Raw genomic sequence first — 22515 nt, 5'->3', positions numbered from 1 at the left:
TTATTAGAAAGAAAGGGTCAGTATATGGAGATGGAGTAAGTGGATAGCAAAGTATGATATAATCTGTTATGAATTTGGGTTTTATTATGAAGAAGTCAAAGGGGAAGGGGGGTGAGGGGGGTTAGGGAGGAGGGGGGGGAAAGGGGGAAAAATTTGTATTTGAAAAACTTTTTCAATAAAAAAAAAGAATCATAAGGTACAACATTTAATGATAGTCATAGGGTACAAATAAGCAATCAGGAAACAATAACAATATAAATCATAAGGATACAAGCAACAAAGTTACAGTCATACAATCATAAGTGGAAGGAGATGGGTGATGGGATTAATAGTAGTGCAGACTTAGTAAATAGTTTGACAGTGTTGAGGGAATTATTTGTTTAGCAGAGTGATGGCATTCAGGAAAAAACTGTTCTTGTGTCTAGTTATTCTGGTGTGCGTGCTTGAAGTTGAAACAGGAGTTGAAACAGTTTATGTCCAGGATGTGAGGGGTCTGTAAATATTTTCACAGCTCTCTTTTTGACTCGTGCAGTATACAGATCCTCAGTTGAAGGCAGGTTGGTAGTAATTGTTTTTTCTGCAGTTCTAATTATCCTCTGAAATCTGTGTCTGTCTTGTTGGGTTGAAGAACCAAACCAGACAGTTATAGAAGTGCAGATGACAGACTCAATAATTCCTCTGTAGAACTGTATCAACAGCTCCTTGGACAGTTTCTGAGTTGGCGCAGAAAGAACATTCTTTGTTGTGCTTTTTTGATGACGTTTTTGATGTTAGCTGTCCATTTTTGATTTTGCGATATGGTAGAACCTAGAAATTTGAAGGTCTCTACTGTTGATACTGTGCTGTCTAGTATTGTAAGAGGTAGAAGTATGGAAGGGTTTCTCCTAAAGTCTAAACCAGTGGTTCCCAATGTGGGAGTACTGCCGCCTGGGGGGCAGTGGGATGACTTAGGGGGGCGCTAAGAGGCAAGGGGGGCGGCAGGGGGGTGCTAAGAGGCAAGGGGGGTGGCAGAGAAGTGCTGGAGGTGGGCTCTCGCGGCGTTGGCCATTCTTCTTCCGGGTTCGCAACCTGAACCTCAGATCAGACTAGCTGGCCAGAGTGTATGCATGCACCAGAAACTGAAAGTTTGTTTCCCGCCGCACGCATGCCCACTGGGCAGCTCCTCTTACCACACGTGTGAGGCTGAACTGTTGGATGCTTTCTTATTGCTCTCCTTGCTTGCTATTGGTCGCTGCTTGCCTGAACACCCAGCCCGGGCCCAGCTGCTCTGTTCCTCGCCCACTTGACTGCTGTCGCCTTCCTAATTTTTGGTAAGTTGCAGGTGGGCTGCCGCGGGGGGTGGAGGCCTGCAGGAGTGGCATGGCTGGCTGGCTGCTGCTGCTGGTGCTGTGCCGTGCCATGCCGTGCTGTGCCACTCAGGAAGGAGGAGGGCTGCGGTGGGGGGAGGCCTGGGGAGGGTGGCAGGCCTGGCTGGCTGCCAGCCACTGGTGCCATGCTGCCCAGAATCAAGGTAGGCTGCCATGGGGGGGGGGCAGGTCTGGCTGGCTGGCTGGACACATACTAGCCATCCCGGGAAGGCCTCTGGTGACATTAGGGTCAGCGGCAAAGTGCCTGATTTCACCAAATGCCTCTTTCTTATTGTGGGACAGGCTGTGGTGCAAAACAGCAGCTGTTGCGCTGCCGCCTGCACTGCTTGCTTGGAGCTGGTTTGGAAAGGGAAAAAACGCAGCCGAATTAGGTGGGACCCGCCCCACCCAGATCCCTCCAAACGGGTCTCCCTACGGTAGCCTCCCCGCTGAAAAGTACTTCCCACTTCTCCTCTACCTGCATGCTGTTACTGGCTCTGCACCCAGGTAGCGGCCGGGGGCCCTGGGTAGTGGTATCTTGTTGGTCTTGGAGGGTGCAACAGCATGCAGGTAGAGAAGCGGGAAGTGCTTCAGCTCCAAGCAAGCAGTGCAGGCGGCTCATTCGCTGCAAGAAAGAGCGGAGCTCGGAAGAGCAGGCGCTCGGAAAAGCGGGCTCCGTTTGGGTGGGCGATCACTTTTGGGTTGCGTAGTTCAGCGGGGAGGCTACTGAAGGGAGACTTGTTTGGAGAGATCTGGGTGGGTTGTGTCCCGCCTAATTCGGCTGCATTTTTTCCCTTTCCAAACCAGCTCCAAGCAAGCGGTGCAGGCGGCAGCGCAAGAACTGTTGAAGTTTGTAAAACTTGAAACAGCTGACTGTCAACCATTCAGGGGGGCTAAAGATAGAGTTTAGAAAAACAATTTCTCTCAATAATCACTTTTCACATTGTTGTTCAACTTTTTCCAGGCTTTCTGTGTTTTAAAACATCCTTTAGATATTTCTTTTGCATCTGAGTCTTTAATCTTTAATCTTTCTCTTTGGTTTTTAGTCTTTAATCCTTCTCCATAAATCCAATCACCTCTTTCTTTATGTTTGGAGATTGTTTTTTAGAATTTTTTACTTGGGTTAAATATTTAAGATAAAAGTTAGAAGTTATCTCACCCAGTTTTACTGCTCTGTCCATGCTCCACTCCAGCACAAGATCTTAGTGTCCCAGTTTTTTTTTTAATTTGATTTATATGCCGCCCTTCTCCGGAGACTCAGGGTGGTTTACAATGCGTTGTAAGTTGTCCCAGCTTGTGACTGATTAAAATGGCCGTCATCTCTGCTGCCATTTGGGAGAGCTTTCTTCAGATCAGTGAGGAAATTGTGGTTTCCTCATGATTGACGAAGCGCCTCTCCTTTCTTCACCACCCCTCCAGGGCAGCTTTACCCCATAGGGTCTCCTAGCAAGCAGTTGCTGGCTGCATTTCATGGAGTCTGGCGGAGCTTTGCTATTTTCCAGCCATTCCTGCCGCGACATCAACCGGACGTCTCATTATGTAAACTTAATTGAATTGTAACATACCTTTATCATATGATTGATAGTGCAAATGTAAAGTATTTCAATTCCTGAGCAAATTGTGCTTTTGTATTTTGTCTCTGTCTTTCTCTCACTTTGTTGGGTGCTAAGAAAGGGACAATTAGAAGTTAGTTTATAAAATCTCTAAAAAAACAGTTAAGCGTTTAAAAAATAGTTATTTGAGCATCTTTAAAAAATGAAGATGAGGTGAATGTAAGTAGATATTTAAATTAACAAATTAATTGTATTTGCAAAGATACTGTGTGTATGTATACTTTAATATAACTTCATTGTGGTTATTGAGAAGTCACATGTGACAAAAAGACATAAATGTCAATAAAACACATTTTAATACAATTAAATATCACAAATAATATCCCAAAATTAAGACATGAGTTTTCTGCATAAAGCAACAGAAAGTATAAGACATTTTGCATCTCTTCTGGAGATGTTTATGTTCCAATGATATAATATAGAGCAAATAAAACCATTTCTTATAAAAGATAAAATTTCTGTTAAATTGATGACAGTAGGATACAAGCTGCTAGAGTGCTATTCAACTCTTCAGTGACTACTAGCTCAGGATCCAAAAAGATCTTGACAAACTTGGACAATCGGCCCTATCTAACAACATGAAATTTAATGGCTCAGGGCCAGGGTATCTTCGAGACCGCCTTCTACCCGGGGGCTGAACCGGGACGCTTTCTACACATATGCACTTTACCAGTGAGGGGACTTTACCAGCGAGGGGACTTTACCATCAGTCTTTACCACCGGACAAAATGCCGTGAGAGGGCGATTTTTGGACCTGACCCCGGACGCTGTCTATATGCATCGGTTCATTGCTGCCACCCCACCACAAGAGGGGGTTGTCCAGCTGACCTAACCACCGTGAGAGGGTGGTTAGATCTATTTCCCCCTTGGAACTGTGGTCGTCCTGGCTTTGGACTATGTCCTCTGTTGTGAGGGGACAGGGGTCTTGGTCCTGCAAATATGTCTCTGAGATCCCCCATTCCTTTGTCTTCTCCTCGGTCCTTTATATACACCCTCAGGATATGGCCGTGTTACCCATTATGATTAATGTACTCAGCAGCGGAGCTTCTTGGTCTGCGAGACTCCCCCCTCTCGCAGGCTTGGCCCTCCATTCTATCGAGGGCCTACCTCGATGACGGGCTCTGGAGTCCCGAGAGGTGGCATGCCGCAAAGAGGGGGCTGCGGGGTTTTTTAAAATTGTCCTTGTTTAAACTTTTAAGGGATTCTGGGAGGGGGGAGGGGGGTGGGATTGGAATTAGGATTGTGGGTTTGGGGGATAACCCACTAGGGGGAGAGTCGGGCTTGGCCAGGACGTTCGGCGGGGGTGGTGGGGGATCCGGAGGGGGTCGAGCTGGTCCAGACTATGCTTTCACCATCGGTACTGTGTGTGGGAGGGGTAGATATGGCGGGAGCAGGGGGCCATATCATGTTAAGGGAGTACGCACCCGCTGTCTTCAAGCGGTAGAGTGCTCCGGCCCCCAAGGCTCCACCCGTTCTCCAGGTAGTACAGACCTTCAGGGCCCGGGCCTTCGTCTGATGTTGTGCAACGCCAGGTCTGTAGTAAATAAAGCCCCCCTCATCTGTGATCTTGTTTACGAGGGGGGAGCGGACCTGGCGGGTATTACGGAGACCTGGTTGGGCCCAGAGGGTGGGGTCCCTCTGGTAGAAATGTGCCCACCAGGTTTCCACGCATTCCATCAGCCAAGGTCACAGGGGAGGGGCGGGGGAGTAGCGGTTATTATTAGAGAAGGCCTTAGGCCGAGGGAGACCACTGTACCTCAGACAGCTGGTTGTGAGTCCCTCCTTGTGAAGTGGGGCCACGGGGTTCAGATGGGTTTGCTGATCACGTACCTGGCTCCCTGTCACGTGGTGGCAGCCCTGCCCGAGCTACTCAACGTTATTGCCACGGTGGCGGTTGATACCCCCAGACTTATGGTCATGGGGGATTTCAACCTGCCATCCGTGGGTGAGGCGTCTGAGGTGGCTCGGGAGTTCATGGCTTCCATGACGGCCATGGACCTGACCCAATTAATTCATGGCCCTACGCACACTGGGGGAAACACACTGGACTTGGTTTTTGTCTCTGGACAGTGGTTGAGTGATCTCGAGATAGGGGATATAGTCATCGAGCCCTTGTCATGGTCAGATCACTCGCTCCTTCGCCTTGACCTTCGAACCGCAGCACCCCGCCGCAGGGAGGCAGAACCGGTAAGATGGTACCGCCCCAGGCACCTGATGGAACCTGATAGGTTCCAGATGGAGCTTGGGCCAATCCCGGAGGTTCTGGCTCACGCCTCATCTGGGGACCTAGTGGCCGCCTGGGATAGGGCGGCTGCTGGAGCCCTGGATCGAGTCGTGCCTTTGCGGCCTCTGACCCGGCGCCGATCTCGCCTGGCTCCTTGGTTCACCGAGGAGCTGAGGGAGATGAAGCACCGGAAAAGACGCCTAGAGAGCTGTTGGAGGGCTAGTCTTTCTGAATCTGACCGAACACTGGTAAGATCCCATATTAGGAGTTACCTAGTGGCGATAAAAGCAGCAAAATGTACTCATTTTGCTGCTCTTGTTGCATCATCAGATAATCGCCCGGCCACCCTGTTTAGAGTGACCCGCTCCCTGCTCCACCAGGAAGCGCGGGAGGACCCCTTGGAGGGAAGAGCCAAGGATTTTGTTCAGTATCTGTATGACAAAATCACTCAGATTCGGGCAGGTCTGGACTCTGACGGGATAGATCCAGCGAGGGTGACGGAGACAGGTCTTGAGACTGTTATCTGGGATGAGTTTGATCCTGTGACCCCAGATGATGTGGACAGGATTCTGGGTAGATTGAATGCGACCACATGTTTGTTGGACCCGTGTCCCTCCTGGTTAGTGCTGGCTTCCCGGGAGGTGACGCGAGGCTGGCTCCAGGGGATTATAAATGCTTCGTTGGGTGAGGGTGTCTTTCCCGCCACCTTGAAAGAGGCGGTGGTAAGGCCTCTCCTCAAGAAGCCTGCCCTGGACCCGGCAGTATTGGCTAATTATCGTCCAGTCTCCAACCTTTGCTTCGTTGCGAAGGTTGTTGAGAGTGTGGTTGCGGGACAGCTACCCCAGTACCTGGATGAAACGTCATATCTAGATCCGTTCCAGTCGGGCTTCAGGCCTGGGTACAGCATGGAAACGGCATTGGTCGCGTTGATTGATGATCTCTGGAGGGCTCGGGACAGGGGTTTTTCCTCTGTCCTGGTCCTGTTAGACCTCTCAGCGGCTTTTGATACCATCGACCATGGTATCATGCTGCACCGGCTGGAAGGGTTGGGGGTGGGAGGCACCGTTTTACGGTGGTTCTCCTCCTTTCTCTCTGACCGGTCGCAGTCTGTGTTGACAGGGGGGCAGAGATCGACCCCGAGGCCCCTTATATGTGGGGTGCCGCAGGGATCGGTTCTCTCGCCCCTTCTGTTCAACATTTATGTAAAGCCGCTGGGCGAGATCATCCGTGGTTTCGGGGTGAAGTACCATCAGTACGCTGATGACACCCAGCTGTACATCTCCACCCCGGACCACCCCAACGATGCCCTTGAAGTGATGTCCCAGTGCCTGGAGGCCATACGGATCTGGATGGGGAGAAACGGGCTCAGGCTCAACCCATCCAAGACCGAGTGGCTGTGGTTTCCGACGTCCCGATATAGTCAGCTGGCGCCATCGCTGGCTATTGGGGGCGAATCATTGGCCCCCACGGAAAGGGCTCGTAACTTGGGCGTCCTCCTGGACTCACGGCTGTCTTTAGAAGAGCACTTGACGGCCGTGACCGGGAGGATTTTTCATCAGGTTCGCCTGATTCGCCAGTTGCGTCCCTTTCTAGATCGGGACTCGTTACGCACAGTCACTCATGCCCTCGTCACCTCTCGTCTGGACTATTGTAATGCTCTCTACATGGGGCTCCCCTTGAGGTGCACCCAGAGGCTCCAACTGGCGCAGAGTGCGGCCGCGCGGGTGGTTATGGGAGCAACATGGAGCTCCCATGTAACACCTCTCCTGCGCGAGCTGCACTGGCTCCCGGTGGTCTTCCGGGTGCGCTTCAAGGTTTTGGTTACCACCTTTAAAGCGCTCTATGGCTTGGGACCTGGTTACTTACGGGACCGCCTACTACCATCAACAGCCTCCCACCGACCAGTACGCTCCCACAGAGAGGGGCTCCTCCAGGTGCCGTCGGCCAAACAGTGTCGGCTGTCGGCCCCTAGGGGGAGAGCCTTCTCTGTGGGGGCACCGACGATCTGGAATGAGCTCCCCCCAGAGATACGGAGGATTCCGGATCTGCGCACCTTCTGCCGCGAGTTGAAGACGCTTTTATTTCATCAAGCTGGCCTCGCCTAAATCTTCTCCCTTTTAAGTGTAAATTCTAAATTTTTAATGGATTTTAAAATATGGGTATTTTAAATTATGGGTATTAATTCAGCCAAATTTATTTAATTCATTTTATTCGATTTTAAATTTTGTATATCTATGTGTTTTATTTCATGGCTGTGCACCGCCCTGAGTCCTTCGGGAGTAGGGCGGTATAGAAATTCAATAATAAATAAAAAAATAAATAAATACCGCATAACTCCCAGTGACCGGTAAGATGTCACAGATTTGGTCTCCTCAGGGTCCCGTCAGCTAAACAATGCTGGCTGGCGGGCCCGCGGGGGAGGGCCTTCTCTGTGGCGGCCCCAGCTCTGGAACCAGTTACCTCCTGAGGTCCGGACCAACCCCACCCTATTGGCCTTCCGAAAAGCGGTGAAGACCTGGCTCTTCCAGCAGGCCTGGGGCCGTTGATCTCGCTGTTTATTTATTTATTTATTTATTTTTAAATTTGTATACCACCCTTCTCCATGAGGACTCAGGGCGGTGAACAGCCAAATAAAAACATAAACTACAAACATTAAAATACAATTAAAAAGATATATATAAATTTGGCCCCATGATTAAAAACAATAACAAACAATTAAAAAACATTTTAAAAAGTGTTAGGCCAGCCCGGCTTGCTGGAAAAAGAAGGTTTTAAGGGCACGGTGGAAGGCACCGAGGTCTTGGATTCTCCTTATCTCTGGGGGCAGCTGATTCCAGAGGGTAGGTGCCCCCACAGAGAAGGCCCTCCCCCTGGGGGTCACCAGCCTACATTGTTTGGCTGATGGCACCCCGAGGAGGGCCTCTCTGTGGGAGCGCACAGGTCGATGAGAGGCCGTCGGTAGCAGCAGGTGGTCTCGAAGATAACTAGGTCCTATGCCATGGAGCGCTTTAAAGGTGATAACCAACATCTTGAAGCGCACCCGGAAGACCACTGGGAGCCAGTGCAGCTCACGCAGGAGAGGTGTTGTATGGGAGCGCCATGCGGCTCCCGTGACTACCCACGCGGCCGCATTCTGGACCAGTTGGAGCCTCTGGGCGCTCTTCAAGGGGAGCCCCATGTAGAGAGCGTTGCAGTAGTCCAGGCGAGAGGTGACGAGGGCATGAGTGACTGTGCACAGGGAATCCTGATCAAGAAAGGGCCGCAACTGGCGGATCAGGCGAACCTGACCAAAAGTCCTCCTGGCAACAGCCGTCAGATGTTCCTCCAAGGACAGCTGCATATCCAGGAGGACTCCCAGATTGCGAGCCCTCTCCGAGGGGGCCAAAGACTCGCCCCCAATAGTCAGTGATGGAGTCAACTGACTCTATCGGGATGCCGGGAACCACAGCCACTCAGTCTTGGAAGGGTTGAGCTTGAGCCTGTGTCTCCCCATCCAGATCCGCACAGCCTCCAGGCACCGGGACATCACTTCAAGGGCATCGTTGAGGTGGCCTGTTGCGATCTGGCGAGATCCAGCCATGAATGGTGTGAATGGGTTTTAATTATTTTTAATGGTTTAACTTTTAATGTTTTATATATGGTTTTTAAATGCATTGTAAGCCGCCTTGAGTCTTCGGAGAAAGGCAGCATGCAAGTTGAACAAATAAATAAATAAATAAATAAATGTGGAGAAAAGCAAGGTTTTACACTTAGGCAGGCAAAACGAAAGGTACCAGAACAGATTAGGTGAAACCTGGCTCAAAAACAATAACTGTGATAGGGACCTTGTAGTCTTAGTGGAAGATCACTTAAATAGTGTGTGGCAGCAGCCAAAAAAGCTAATAAAAAAAAGCTTAGTTATATAAACAGGGGCATAGAATCAAAATCACATGAAATATTAATACTTTATAAAGCCTTAGTAAGGCTACACCTGAAATACTGCATCCAGGTTTGGTCACCATATTATAAAAAGGGTGTTGAGACTTTGGACTTTGGCCGGTTGGGACTAACTGGTGAGCCCTGTGAAGATTATAAACAATAGGAATTGTCCTTGAAACTGAACATTTGACTATGTGGATTAATGAGACATGGGGAAATCTGGTGGGCCATTCTGGATTATAAATGCTGCGTGATAGACAGATAGAACATCTTACAAAGCGAAAGAAGAAAAGTTAAACAAGACCTACAAATTTGGGTAATTTAGTGGGAGCAAATTGGCAGATCCTGAGGACTATAAATATTGTGCTCTTTGAGGAATAGTTCCGGGACTGAGTACATTTTTATGATACTGGCCTTTTGGCATGATGGACAATTGAGACATTGGGCTCTTGGTGGATTGTTGATTAACTTTTAGTCAATGAAATTAAAGTAAAATGGCACAACAGGGAGAAATAGATGCATTCCAAAAAGAAGTACTAATGGTGTTTCAATGTATTCAGGAAGCTATGACAAGGAACCATAGGGAGATGAAGGAACTGATACATGATATAGATGTGAGATCAGGAAACTCTCTGCAAATAACAATGAAAAATGAACAAGCTATCCAGGAAATAGAGGAGAAAGTAGAAAGAGTAGAGGAAGAAATAGAGAAGACAAATCAGCAAATGACACAAATAGATAAAGATTAATAAGAGCAGGCAGATTTCGCTTTAAGAGCTCAAATATAGAAGAGGACAAAGAGAAAGTGGGAATGATGGAAGAGTTATTGATGGATATGCTGAAAATTCGACAGGGAGAGGTAGATGTAGAGGCAGACGAAATGCTTAGTTTAAATAAGAGTGATATAAAGAGATGCAAGATCCCAAGGGAGAAGTATGGGAGAGTGGTCAAAAAAGTAACAAGAATTGAAATACTAGAAAGGGCAAGAGATGATGGATAGATATAAAATACTTCTTAATATAAAACTTGTTTGATCAAGAGTTAGAAAATAGAGTTAGAAGTTAGAAACAGGAAAAATATTACTACATATATCGCTATATAATATATTATAATTACCACGTAGATGCGAATATTAGAAGATGAAAGATTATTATCAGATATATTTGAATAGTATTATTGTTATTAGTATTGTGTATAAAGTAACTGATCATTATTATTATTACTATTATTATTTTAACTACCATTATTAATCTCAGAATTATTATTAATATTTTGTAAATCTAAAATGACTCAGACAATACACTGTTCACCAAGCACCTACACTGTGTGCATAATTATTAGGCAAGCTGTATTGTGAAGGATTAATTGTATTATTGAACAACCACAGTGCTCTTGGTCAATCCAAAATGTTAATAAACCTCAAACCTGAATATTTAAGTAAAAGTGAGGTTATGGCTTTTTTTAGGAGAATAACTATGTGTGCACAATTATTGGGCAACTATTAGTGTGTAGAATTATTATGCAATGAATGAAAAATGAAAATTTTCCCATCTCACTCATTTATTTTCATCTGTTAAAGTGAGAATAATAAACAAACAACTCAAAATTTACAATTAAAAATTTCTGACAGTTCAAAAAAAAAAAATCAGTGATCAATATAGCCACCCTTCTTTTCAATAACAGTCATAAGCCTTCCATTCATGGAATCTGTCAGTTTCTTGATCTGTTGACGATCAACTTTTTGTGCAGCAGTAACCACAGCTTCCCAGACACTGTTTTCCTTCACTATAAATCTCCCATTTAAGAAAGGCCCGCAAGTTCTCAATAAGGTTTAGATTTGGTAAGGAAGTGGGGGGGCATGCCATTATTCTTTCATTTTTAAGGCTTTTACTGGCTAGTCACGTAGTGGAGTATTTAAATGCATGTGATGGAGCATTGTCCTGCATAAAAATCATCGTCTTCCTGAAAGATGCAGACTTTTTCCTGTACCTCTGTTTGAAGGAAATGTCTTCTAAAAACTGGCAGGAGGTTTGGGAGCTGATTTTGAGTCCATCTTCAAGCCGAAAAGGTCCAACTAGCTCATCTTTCATAATACCAGCCCCTACCAGTAGCCCACCTCCACCTTGCTGGTGAAGTGGAGCTCTGTACCTGTTACTGATCCAGCCACGGGCCCATCCATCTGGTCAGTCAAGAGTCACTCTCATCTCATCAGTCCATAAAACCTATGAAAAATCTGTCTTCAGATATTTCTTGACCCAGTCTTGTCATTTCAACTTATGTACAGTATCTTGTTCAGTGGTAGTCGGATTTCAGCCTTCTTTTCCTTGGGCATGTTTCTGAGCACTGAACACCTTGAACTTTTGGGCACTCCAAGTAGGTTGCAGTTCTGAAATATGACAGCACTGGAGGATAATGGGTTCCTGGTAGCTTCATGTTTGATTCTTCTCAAATCTTTGGCAGTTGAGGTGTGTCTTTTTTTTCTCAACACATTTCTTGCGACCCTGTTGACTATTTGCAATAAAACATTTGATGGTTCTGTGATCATGCCCCAATATCTTAGCAATTTCAAGAATGCTGCATCATTCTAAAAACCTTTTTATGATTTTTGACTTTTCAGAGTCAGTTAAATCTCTTTTTTAGCCCATTTAGCCTTGATTAGGGTGTTGATCTTCTTAGGCCACACCCTCCCTCATTACACAAATACGTATCACCTGATATGCTTATGCTAACTAAGCATTCAAGTTTATACAGCTTGGAGGTGGAAAATATGCATAAAAATATGCATAAAATGATGATATGGTCAAAATGCTCACTTGCCTAATAATTGTGCACATGGTAGATGTGTGCATAAAGAAAAAAAAAGGATAAATAATTCTTTTTTTAAAAAAAGATCCAGATGGATCTTGAAACACTTGAAAACTGGGCCCTATCTAACAAAATGAAATTCAATGTAGAGAAAAGTAAAGTCTTACACTTGGGCAACAAAAAACAAAAGTACACATATAGATTGGGTAATCTGTATTACTATTGAACTGCTATAGGTAAATGGAAATTAGTATTATATTGTATCTTTCAGCAGTTCATTCAGTCTTCTCATTCTAAGAAGTTGCTTAGAATGGATTCTTATTTAGCCAGCAACAACTCAGCAGGATGAAGCAAACTTCACTGATAGATGAAAGAACTAATACTACTCTCCACCATTCCACTCCCTTTTGATTTGGCTGATTGGTTGAAATCATACTTCCAACTCATTCTGGATACAGTTATATTTAAAGAGTAAATTTAAATTTGACTGAAGCTGTCTTGCTAGATTATTATCATATCATCATGATTATCACTAATACTCTATCTTATTTTCTGAGTATTGCAAGAAGGATATACAAGTTTTTCTCTAATCTTGTCCTCACTATAAAGCGAGGACAAGATTATAAAATGAGAGAAAGTGATTCAAATCCATGGCTCAGTAGGAACTTGAATATGGAAATCACTAGTCCCAGGCCAGCATTTTAACCATCATATTACATAGGCTCTAGAGCTGCGATGGCGAACCAATGGCATGCATGCCAGAGGTGGCACGGAGAGCTCTCTCTGCTGGCATGCGCGCCATTGCCCCAGGTCAGATCTCTCTGGCGTTTCTTTTGTGAGCTTCTGTTTCCCTGCAAACAACGAAACAAAAGCTCACGAAAGAAAAAGATCTTTCCTCTTGCCGCACTGCTGGTGTTGGGATGCCCCACCTCCTGCCAGTGAGCTGGTCTTTGGGTCTCTGCTGTGCATGCGCACGCATGTACATGCACATTTGTCCATGCATGTGTGTGTGTGTGCGTGCATGCACTTTTCAGTTTGGCCATGTGCGTATTTGTAGTTTGGGTATGCAGTGTCTAAAAGGTTTGCCATCACTGCTCTAGAGGATCCAGGTTTTGCTTCCCTGGTCTTCCCAAAGTCGAATACTAACAGTATCACTGCCAAGGAGATTGTTTATCCTAATGCCAGTTGCTCTTGTGGGAAATATTTTAAATTGAGATCATAGTTGAGAAGGAAGGTTGAAATCTGCTTTTCCTTAAATTACAGTGTTGATATTTCTGTGATCAAACATCTCTTGCCAGTATCTTGCAGTTAATTAAAAAAATATGAAGATATCTTCATTCCAAGATGGTGCCGCCGAAGGCTGCCTCGGTGAAATGCTCTCTAATGGTTTCTTTATTTTTTATTATTCTCTGTGACTCACTACAGATTTCTTACTCATGAGACCATCTGCTAAAAATTAAGCAACGTTTCTTTAAGGAGCAGCTTTCTGTTACCTCCCCCCGACCCTTTCCAAATGCGGAGGAGTTTCTAACACAGGAAGAAGCAATTTCCCCGGAGCCATGGATTACAAAAAAAAAAACCAAATGGAAATGTCAATTTTCCTAACCAACGTACGTTCACTTGCTAATAAGATGGATGAAATACTCCTTTTAAACAGATACAATTCTGATTTTTACAATTCAGAAGCCCTATGATTCTCTGAAACCTGGTTAAATGAATCAATTGAAGATAGCAGCCTGCATATCCCAGGGTTTCAGATTCAACGATCAGACAGAATTGCAAAAACATCTGGTAAAAAGAAGAGAGGAGGCTTATGCTTATATATCAACAACAGCTGGTCTCAGGATATAACTATAATATATAAATTCTGTATCGAAAACCTAGAGACATTAATTATCAACTGCAAACCATACTATTCGCCTCGTGAATTTCCCTCATTTCTTCTAATTGCTGTTTATGTCCAACCACAAGCCTGTGTAAACAAGGCATTACGAACTCTAGCTGACCAAATTATGGAGGCTGAAGCCAAATACCCTGATTCACTGACCATTATTTTGGGAGATCTAAACAAGGCAAACTTAAGGAAAGAGCTACCAAAATACTTTCAGCATGTCAATTGTCCCACTAGAGGCAAGAATACTTTAGACCATTGCTACACAACACTAAAAGATACTTATCGGTCCTTACCATGAGCAGCTGTGGGACACTCTGATCATTGCATGATTCACCTTGTACCTGCTTACAGGCAAAGATTTAAAATCACAAAACCAACAATTAAATCAGTGAAGACCCGGACGGAGGAGGCAAAGTTAAAGCTGCAGGACTGTCTTGACTGCACTGATTGGAATGTTTTTGAAAGTACCTCTGCAGACTTAGATGAACTCACAGAGACTGTAATATCATATGTCAGCTTCTGTGAAGACCTATGTGTACCCACCAGGAACTTGTGAATATACAGTAACAATAAACCTTGGTTCACAGCTAAACTTAAGTAGCTATGTCGTTCCAAAGAGGAAGCCTACAGAAAAGGTGATAAAATGCTATACAATCAGGCCAGAAATGTATTAACAAGGGAGATCAGAGCAGCAAAAAGAAGCTACTATGAAAAGGAATCAGTTCTCAAAAAATGAACCAGCAAACATGTGGAAAACTCTTAAAAATATCACTGGCTATGGCAAACCTTCCCAGGCTGAAGGAAATCTGGCAGATGACCCGAATGTGTTTTACTGCAGGTTTGAAAGGAAACTACAGCCACCAATCTCCACAACCCCCATCTCAGACATGCAAACAACAACCAAGCCTCCTACAAGCCAGCCCATTGGGTTCACAACCCCTAGTGTTCACAGAAAAGGAAGTGCAAGACCTATTTCACAGACAAAAGCCAGGAAAAGCTTCAGGCCCAGACAAGATAACTCCTTCTTGCTTAAAAGTCTGTGCTGACCAATTGGCCCTCATCTTCACCTGTATCTTCAATAAATCACTAGAGATGTGCTATGTTCCTTCTTGCTTCAAATGCTCTACTATCATCCCAGTGCCAAAGAAGCCCACCATCAAGGAACTAAACGGCTACAGACCAGTTGCTCTAACATCTGTAGTCATGAAGACCTTTGAAAGGTTAGTGCTGTCCCACTTGAAAACCATCACGGATCTGCTGTTAGACCCCTTGCAATTTGCATACCAAGCAAATAGATTGACAGATGATGCTGTTAATATGGCTCTGCACTACATCCTACAACATCTTGAATCTCCAAAGACCTACACAAGGGTCCTCTTTGTAGACTTCAGTTCAGTATTCAATACCATCCTTCCAGACACACTTCTAACTAAGCTAAACCAGCTACAGGTACCTGAACACTCTTGCAAGTGGATCATAAGCTTCCTAACAAACAGGAAGCAGCAGGTGAAGCTAAGCAGAATTGCATCAGATACCTGTACAATTAGCACAGGGCCCCCCCAAGGCTGTATGCTCTCCCCACTTCTCTCTGTATACCAATGACTGCATCTCTAATGATCCATCTGTTAAACTACTGAAGTTTGCAGATGACACAACAGTGATCAGTCTCATTCGAGACAATGATGAATCTGCATACAGACGGGAGGTTGAACAACTAGCCTCGTGATGTGACCAGAACAATCTGGAACTGAACACACTCAAAACTGTAGAAATAGTTGTAGACTTTAGGAGAAACCCTTCCATACTTCCACCTCTCACAATACTAGACAACACAGGATCAACAGTAGAAACCTTCAAATTTCTAGGTTCTACCATATCACAAGATCTAAAATTGACACCTAACATCAAAAACGTCATCAAAAAGCACAACAAAGAATGTTCTTTCTGCTTCAACTCAGAAAGCTCAAACTGCCCAAGGAGCTGCTGATACAGTTTTACAGAGGAATGATTGAGTCTGTCATCTGCACCTCTATAACTGTCTGGTTTGGCTCTGCAACCCAACAAGACAGACACAGACTTCAGAGGATAATTAGAACTGCAGAAAAAACAATTGCTACCAACCTGTCTTCCATTGAGGATCTGTATTCTGCACGAGTCAAAAAGAGGGCTGTGAAAATATTTACAGACCACTCACATCCTGGACATAAACTGTTTCAACTCCTACCCTCAAAACAGCGCTATAGAGCACACACATCAGAACAACTAGACACAAGAACAATTTTTCCCTGAACTCTGCTAAACAAATAATTTCCTCAACACTGTCAAACTATTTACTAAGTCTGCACTACTATTAATCTTCTCATCGTTTCCGCCACCCATCTCCTTTCACTTATGACTGTATGACTGTAATTTTGTTGCTTGTATCCTTATGATTTGTATTGATATTGTTTCCTGATTGCTTATTTGTACCCTATGACTATCATTAAGTGTTGCATCTTATGATTCTTAATGAACATATCTTTTCTTTTATGTACACTGAGAGCATATGCACCAAGACAAATTCCTTGTGTGTCCAATCACACTTGGCCAATAAAAAATTCTATTCTATTCTATTCTATTCTATTCTATTCTATTCTATTCTATTCTATTCTATTCTATTCTATTCTATTCTATAATGTGATTGGTAATGAGTTTGGGTATGATTGTCAGTCATGTCACACATGTATACTTCATTTCAAGCCTTGCTCTTCTTTCACATATATACACATTCCTGCATGTCCATATATACAGTATATACATTCCTCCATGTCAAGATGAAAAGCCTTTATGTGGCATCTAATTTGCCAAATAAAGGGAATGCTTGTTTTTGTTTTGCTCCAATCATTGTGGGTGTTTTTATTTCTGTAGACATAATGAACACCCAATATTTGGTGACCTGTCATTCTTTTCAATGTTTTTGTTTACTATTCATCAGTATGATTTGGTCTTCTTTAATTTAGCTGGAGTATAGCATAGGATGGAGAGTGAAAATCACTCATGCTAGAAGACAATAACTTGGCTATGCATGGAGATTTTATGAGTCTATTTATCACTGACTATACTATTATGTATAGATGCAGAAGCTATGAATAAAGAGAAGCTTTAAGATAACATTTTAAAAAGTGTTAGAGATTAATAATCTATTAATATTTTAGCATTAAAAAATTCTCACTAATATACTAGAACAAAGAGCAGTTCTTTACATATTTACATATTTACATATTTACAGGTGGGCACTGTGTAGTTCTCTAGATATATTGTTGGGTTGCAACTTCTGGCATCTCTCATAATCGATTTTACTGACAATGGTTTATAAAAACAAAATTGGGATAACATCTGGAAAAGTTAGGAAGTTAGGTAATATTTGGGACTGAAATGAGAAATAATGTTCAGGGGAATACATTTCTCTTGCACTTTCTCCTACATTAAATCGGTATCATAGTTTTGATTGTAAATTGTTGGGGTAGAAAGCAAATATATTTGGTAACCTTGGGAAGCAGAGTGATACCCAATGCATTATATTGAGATGAACTTGGTGCCAAGCTATGAAAAGCATTTAAATTAAAACCACTACTTTAAATTGCAGTAATTAATTACATTAAAGTTAAAATTAAATTGTTATATTAAAAATGATCAAGCCAAACAACTCCATATTATTAGAATCAGTATATATGTTTTATTTTATAACTAAACTAATAAGTCAATCCTTAAATAGTCTATCTCAGTACATTACATCACTGAAACACAGATGAGAGAGAGGGAAAAGAGAAGGTGAGTACCTTTTATATCAGGTGGGAGGGGGGAGTGGAACATTGCATTATGGGACATCTAGTTTAAATAGAACATATTATATTGATGATGTTTATACCAGATTAAAACACTCTGGTATTTTATCTCAACATAAATTTCAGGTAAATGACCATCATTAATGTATCTAAGTCATCAACAAATGAAAGATAAATAGGAACAAATGTCATATTTTTGTCCTTGCACCCAAGTCTCATTGGGCTTTACATCAGGTCAATGAACTATCCAAATCTGTTTCAGTGCAGCCAAAATCAGCACAATGGTATTTCCATCATGGTGCTTATGGCTGGTAGAACTTTCCATTCAAGAGTCAGGTATACACTAATAAATAAATACAATAAATAGCATCAGATCATTTAATATATTTATGTTATTGTTTTAACCATTTAGTCATGTCCAACTAAAATGTCATCTTGATGGTGAGTCAAACTGCTATAGTGTCTTTCTGTATATTACTTCCATATGTTCTTGATCTTCTGCTGGTCACTTAGTACATTCCCATTGCAGCCTTTAACAATTCCTTGCCATGCTGAAAAGCTGGATTGCATAATTTCACTATGGAAAATATGACCTTAGTATGTCCTTTCTTATTAGCTTCTTCCAGATGTTGAAATGCCTCCTCCCACTCGCTATTTTTGTCTTTCCTGACTTCATATTGGAAAATTGCATTCAGCTTTTTACCTTCATCCTTATTATATTTGGCTTTGGTGCCCTTCTCCGATCAGCTACTTTGATGGTGTCATCAGATAGCCACTTGTTTGTTCTCTTCGGTTTTTCATATGACACATACTTTCCAGCAATTTCCATGATGTTACCTTGGATCTCTTGCCACTATTCATTTGGGTCTTTCCCTTCTAAATTCAGTTCCTCAGATCTATTCTTAATTTCTATGGCATATATAGGTGAGATGTCGTTCACATTTAATTTTGGGGGGATATTACCCTTTTCACTTTGAGCTTCAGTTTAGCCATTAATAACTGATGGTCCGAGATACAATCAGCACCAGTAAGTATGTTAACAGATGCAACAGAACCTTTCCAGCATTATTGGCATAAAATGAAGTCTGTTTGATTTTGATGTTGTCAATTTAGTGCTGTACATGTATACAATAGTCCAGACATATTGGTATTCCATCCCAAGTATTTTGTACTTGGGATGGAACTTACTTTGAAGTAAATATATGTAAGATTACTGCCTTTATATAAAAGCAACTCATTTTTACATTGGTGTCCAGGTAATTTTGATAATCACGCACAAAAGCAATGATAAAATCTAAATATTATTTCACTGAAGTGAAATTTACTTAATCTATAGGAAATACTCAGCTTTTCCTGCAAGTACAACCTCTTTTAATTTAAAATTGGGAGTGAGGGCTAAGAGAGAAGGTATATTCAAGCAGGAGTTTATAATTATGTGTATATAAATAACTGTAAAGTGATAACAGAGGGAACGTCTCACGTCTTCTGCTGGCAAATGAAGTTAATAAAAGTGGCAATCCTGAGAGACTTGTCTCTATAAATCAAATACATTCTTTCCAGTGTCATAAATTCCTTTGCATTTAATCAGGGGAAGAGTTTTGTGTGCTGGTTTCGCCTGTTTCACAGATGTCTTATTCATTTTTTAATAGTTGAGAAAAAATGATAGTTGGAGGCATTGAAATAGCTAGAGAATACAAGATGGCAGAAGGACATTTCCCTAGAATCTCAAGTAGTACTGTAAGATTGTTCTTAAGAATTGACTTCTCAGTCTGAATCCAAAGGCTGAACTGTATATCTCTGTGGTTCTAGTTCTTTCATTTAGTACATAGATAGATCCTTGAGTTGTGACAACAGTTGGGACTGGAACTTCCATAGCTGAATGATGCAGCTGTAAAGTGTGTTGTCACACAACCTCATTGCTAGTGACAGCAATTCTCACAATTCCAGTTGCTGTCATAACCCATATCTCCTTACCCTCTCTACAAAAATTTTTTCCCAAATTTTTAAAAAGCAGTCATTTTAAAGGAAATTGAACCATATGGAAAATCTAAACATCACAATTACCTGTCAGGTATTTATCTTCTATCTCATGCCAGTCAAACAATTGAATTAGGTACCTGATAATTACCAAGAGTGAAATAAAAGGGAGAAAAGGAGTACGTAGAATTCTGAATAAGAGATCTCAAATGTATTGTTAAAAAACTTTGCTTGGTATACATTGCAGTCTTTTTCACTTATGGATCTAGATCCCTGTAGAGCAGGAACTTACATGTCAGCAAAGTGATGAATCCTGCTTTGTGACATAATGTATGCTACACTGCTTAAATACCTGAGTGTAATGTTGCATAACATGTAGAAGAGGGGCAAGGTTTAACAAAGTTGCAATGATGTTATTAACATCAGTTGCCTGCAATTACTGCAAGTTCAAATCTCACCAGGCTCAAGGTTGACTCAGCCTTCCATCCTTTCTAAGGTAGGTAAAATGAGGACCCAGATTGTGGGGGCAATAAACTGACTTTGTCATAAAATATACAAAAGTATGAAGGCTATTGCTTAACGCATTGTAAGACACCCTGAGTCTCCGGAGAAGGGTGGCATATAAATCAAATTAAAAAAAAATAAATACACAGTTTGTCATCTGTCCCTTTACTCCTATATGGATGTTCATGAAGCAGGATTGCTCTATAGGTAGTCCTCAATTTACAACTGTTCATATAGTGATTGTTCAAAGTTAAAGTGGCTCTGGAAAAAATGACTTAGGACCACTTTTCACACTTAACGACCGTTGCAGCATCCCCATGGTCATGTGATCAAAATTCAGATGCTTGGCACCTGACTAATATTTATGATGGTTGCAATGTCCCAGGATCATGTGGTCACCTTTTGCGAACTTCTAACAAGCAAAGTCAATGGGGAAGCCAGATTCACTTAAAATTCATAAATGGGGCAAAAATTCACTTAACAAATGTTTCAGTTGCCAACATAAATTTTGAGCTCAATTGTCGTCATATTTTGGGCACTTATGGCCCGTGGTCATATCTCAGAGGCTTCTCTTTCTCCTCATCTTGCCTTTAGTCAAAGGATGTGTTACAGCCAAATGTCCTGAAGGTGTTTTGGAAAAAACAAAAGTATATGAGGATTGCATATTTTAATAGTAATATTAAATTTACTTACATAATGTATACAGACCATGAAATAAAAAAGATATTATGCATGCACAGAAGCAATCTGCCATTTTACACATGAATAAAATATACAAAATTGCAGATATATGGAGCCATTTTTACAGATATTCAGTCTGGTACTATAAGACAAACTTATTTCACTGTAGCAAACTGTAGAATACAGCAGTTGAGCAGAATCATTGTCTTGTCTACTATATCCCCTACTTGGGATTCACCAATCAATTTGCATATTCTCTTTTTTCTTAGAACTGACTCTGGCTTTCTGGCTACCAATGTATAAGAACTTACAATGCTATTTTTGGCATTTCCCTACTTGTATTTCTTCTGAGCCACTTTGAATTACTATGCAGAGTTTGAGAGGGGAATAAACTGGCACTGGGTTTTTTTGTTATTGTTTTTAAGTTAACCATACATATCTTTCTCTGTCCCTTAGACAGAAACATGAATAGATTGCAAGACAACCAAGAGCAGATGATACCATGAAGAGAAGTTTACAGGCCCTCTATTGCCAAATGCTCAGTAAGTAAACAGTTATAAAGATTTATTTTTATACTTTTCTTTTCTGGAGGAAAAGACCATATGTGCACTCATATGTACATATCTGTTAGATCTTTTTCTGTAATATTCATGTTCAGTTTTTATTTCTGTTGAGTTTATTTCCATAAAAAATATACAGCCATAGTGAACTGGCTAAAACTCAGGATGTTTGCAATTTGGCAGCAGAGCAAAAAAATGGAAATTGCTAGTTAACCAAATAGATTGATGTTTATATTCTGAATGTGTTCAGCTTTAAATGATAATGAGAATTTGATCTCAATGTTGTTGAACTTTTTAATTTTAATAATGTTCAAAAATGTATTTGGTTTTATCTCTGTTACTTATCTCAAGTACCTCTGTTTATCTCTGTGTTCTTCTATTTTGGGAAAGGTAATATAAAAGAATTTATTGTCTGATATTCTGCCTCCTTCCATGTCTAAACAAAAGGCACCTGGTTGTGTACAAAAAAATACTGTATTGCAAGAAATAATGTAGGATCTGTATGCGCGCACATGTGTATGTGTGTGCATTGGTATCTTCCATTAGATATTTTAGAGCAGGGGTGTCAAAATGAAGGCCCGCGGGCCAGATCCAGCCCATGATGTATGTGGCTCACTGGACTGCCCTGGAAGCAGCAAAGGGCTGGCCCGGGGCACCTCAGACCGGCTCAGGCTGACCAGACACTGATCTACAACCTGGTGGCAGCCAGAACACTTTTGGCCTTAGAGCCGCAGGACTGCCCTAGAGCCAGTAAGGGGCTGCCCTCATCTCATCCCCTGGGCATACACAGAGGAGGCAGTGAGCATGTACAGGGCCTTGTGTCCCCAGGGATCATCTTGCCCCGCAGGCTGGGTGTGTTCTGAGTGCTTCCCTTTCACCCAGGACGCACGTGCTCACTACCTCCTGTGTACATGCCCAGGGGGTGGGACCAAGGCAGCAGGACGGTCTCTCACTGGCTCCAGGGGACTGCACGGGTCAGATTTAAGACTGACTATGTGCCGGCCCAGATGGCTGGTCTTCTTCCTTCTCTCCCTCTCCAAGTTCTTTCTAATTCTGACATGTTCGTTGTGTAAGTTTTTAATTTCCAGATCTTGAAGTATTGGGCGCTAGAGATTCATGGCTGGCAACAAGAGCGGGCTGATTGCTGCTGGAATTTGGCAAAGAGAAGG

At 42.6% G+C, this 22515-nt stretch overlaps 1 protein-coding gene across 1 annotated transcript in view; it reads left to right on the top strand.

Annotated features, from left to right (window-relative positions):
* Positions 1-22515, top strand: part of TMEM108 (transmembrane protein 108) — a 456490-nt gene that overhangs the window by 72175 nt on the left and 361800 nt on the right. The window contains exon 2 of the mRNA XM_060685904.2: positions 21243-21328. Coding sequence (XP_060541887.1) covers positions 21289-21328 — 40 coding nt within the window. The 5' untranslated portion in view covers positions 21243-21288. The remainder of the gene's footprint in view (positions 1-21242; positions 21329-22515) is intronic.

The sequence above is a fragment of the Pantherophis guttatus genome, chromosome 4, assembly GCF_059756535.1.
Source record: "Pantherophis guttatus breed Tessera chromosome 4, ASM5975653v1, whole genome shotgun sequence".
Classification (NCBI taxonomy): domain Eukaryota; kingdom Metazoa; phylum Chordata; class Lepidosauria; order Squamata; family Colubridae; genus Pantherophis; species Pantherophis guttatus.
The sequence above is the reverse complement of the archived record's forward strand: the minus strand, read 5'-3'. Positions and strand labels throughout refer to the sequence as shown.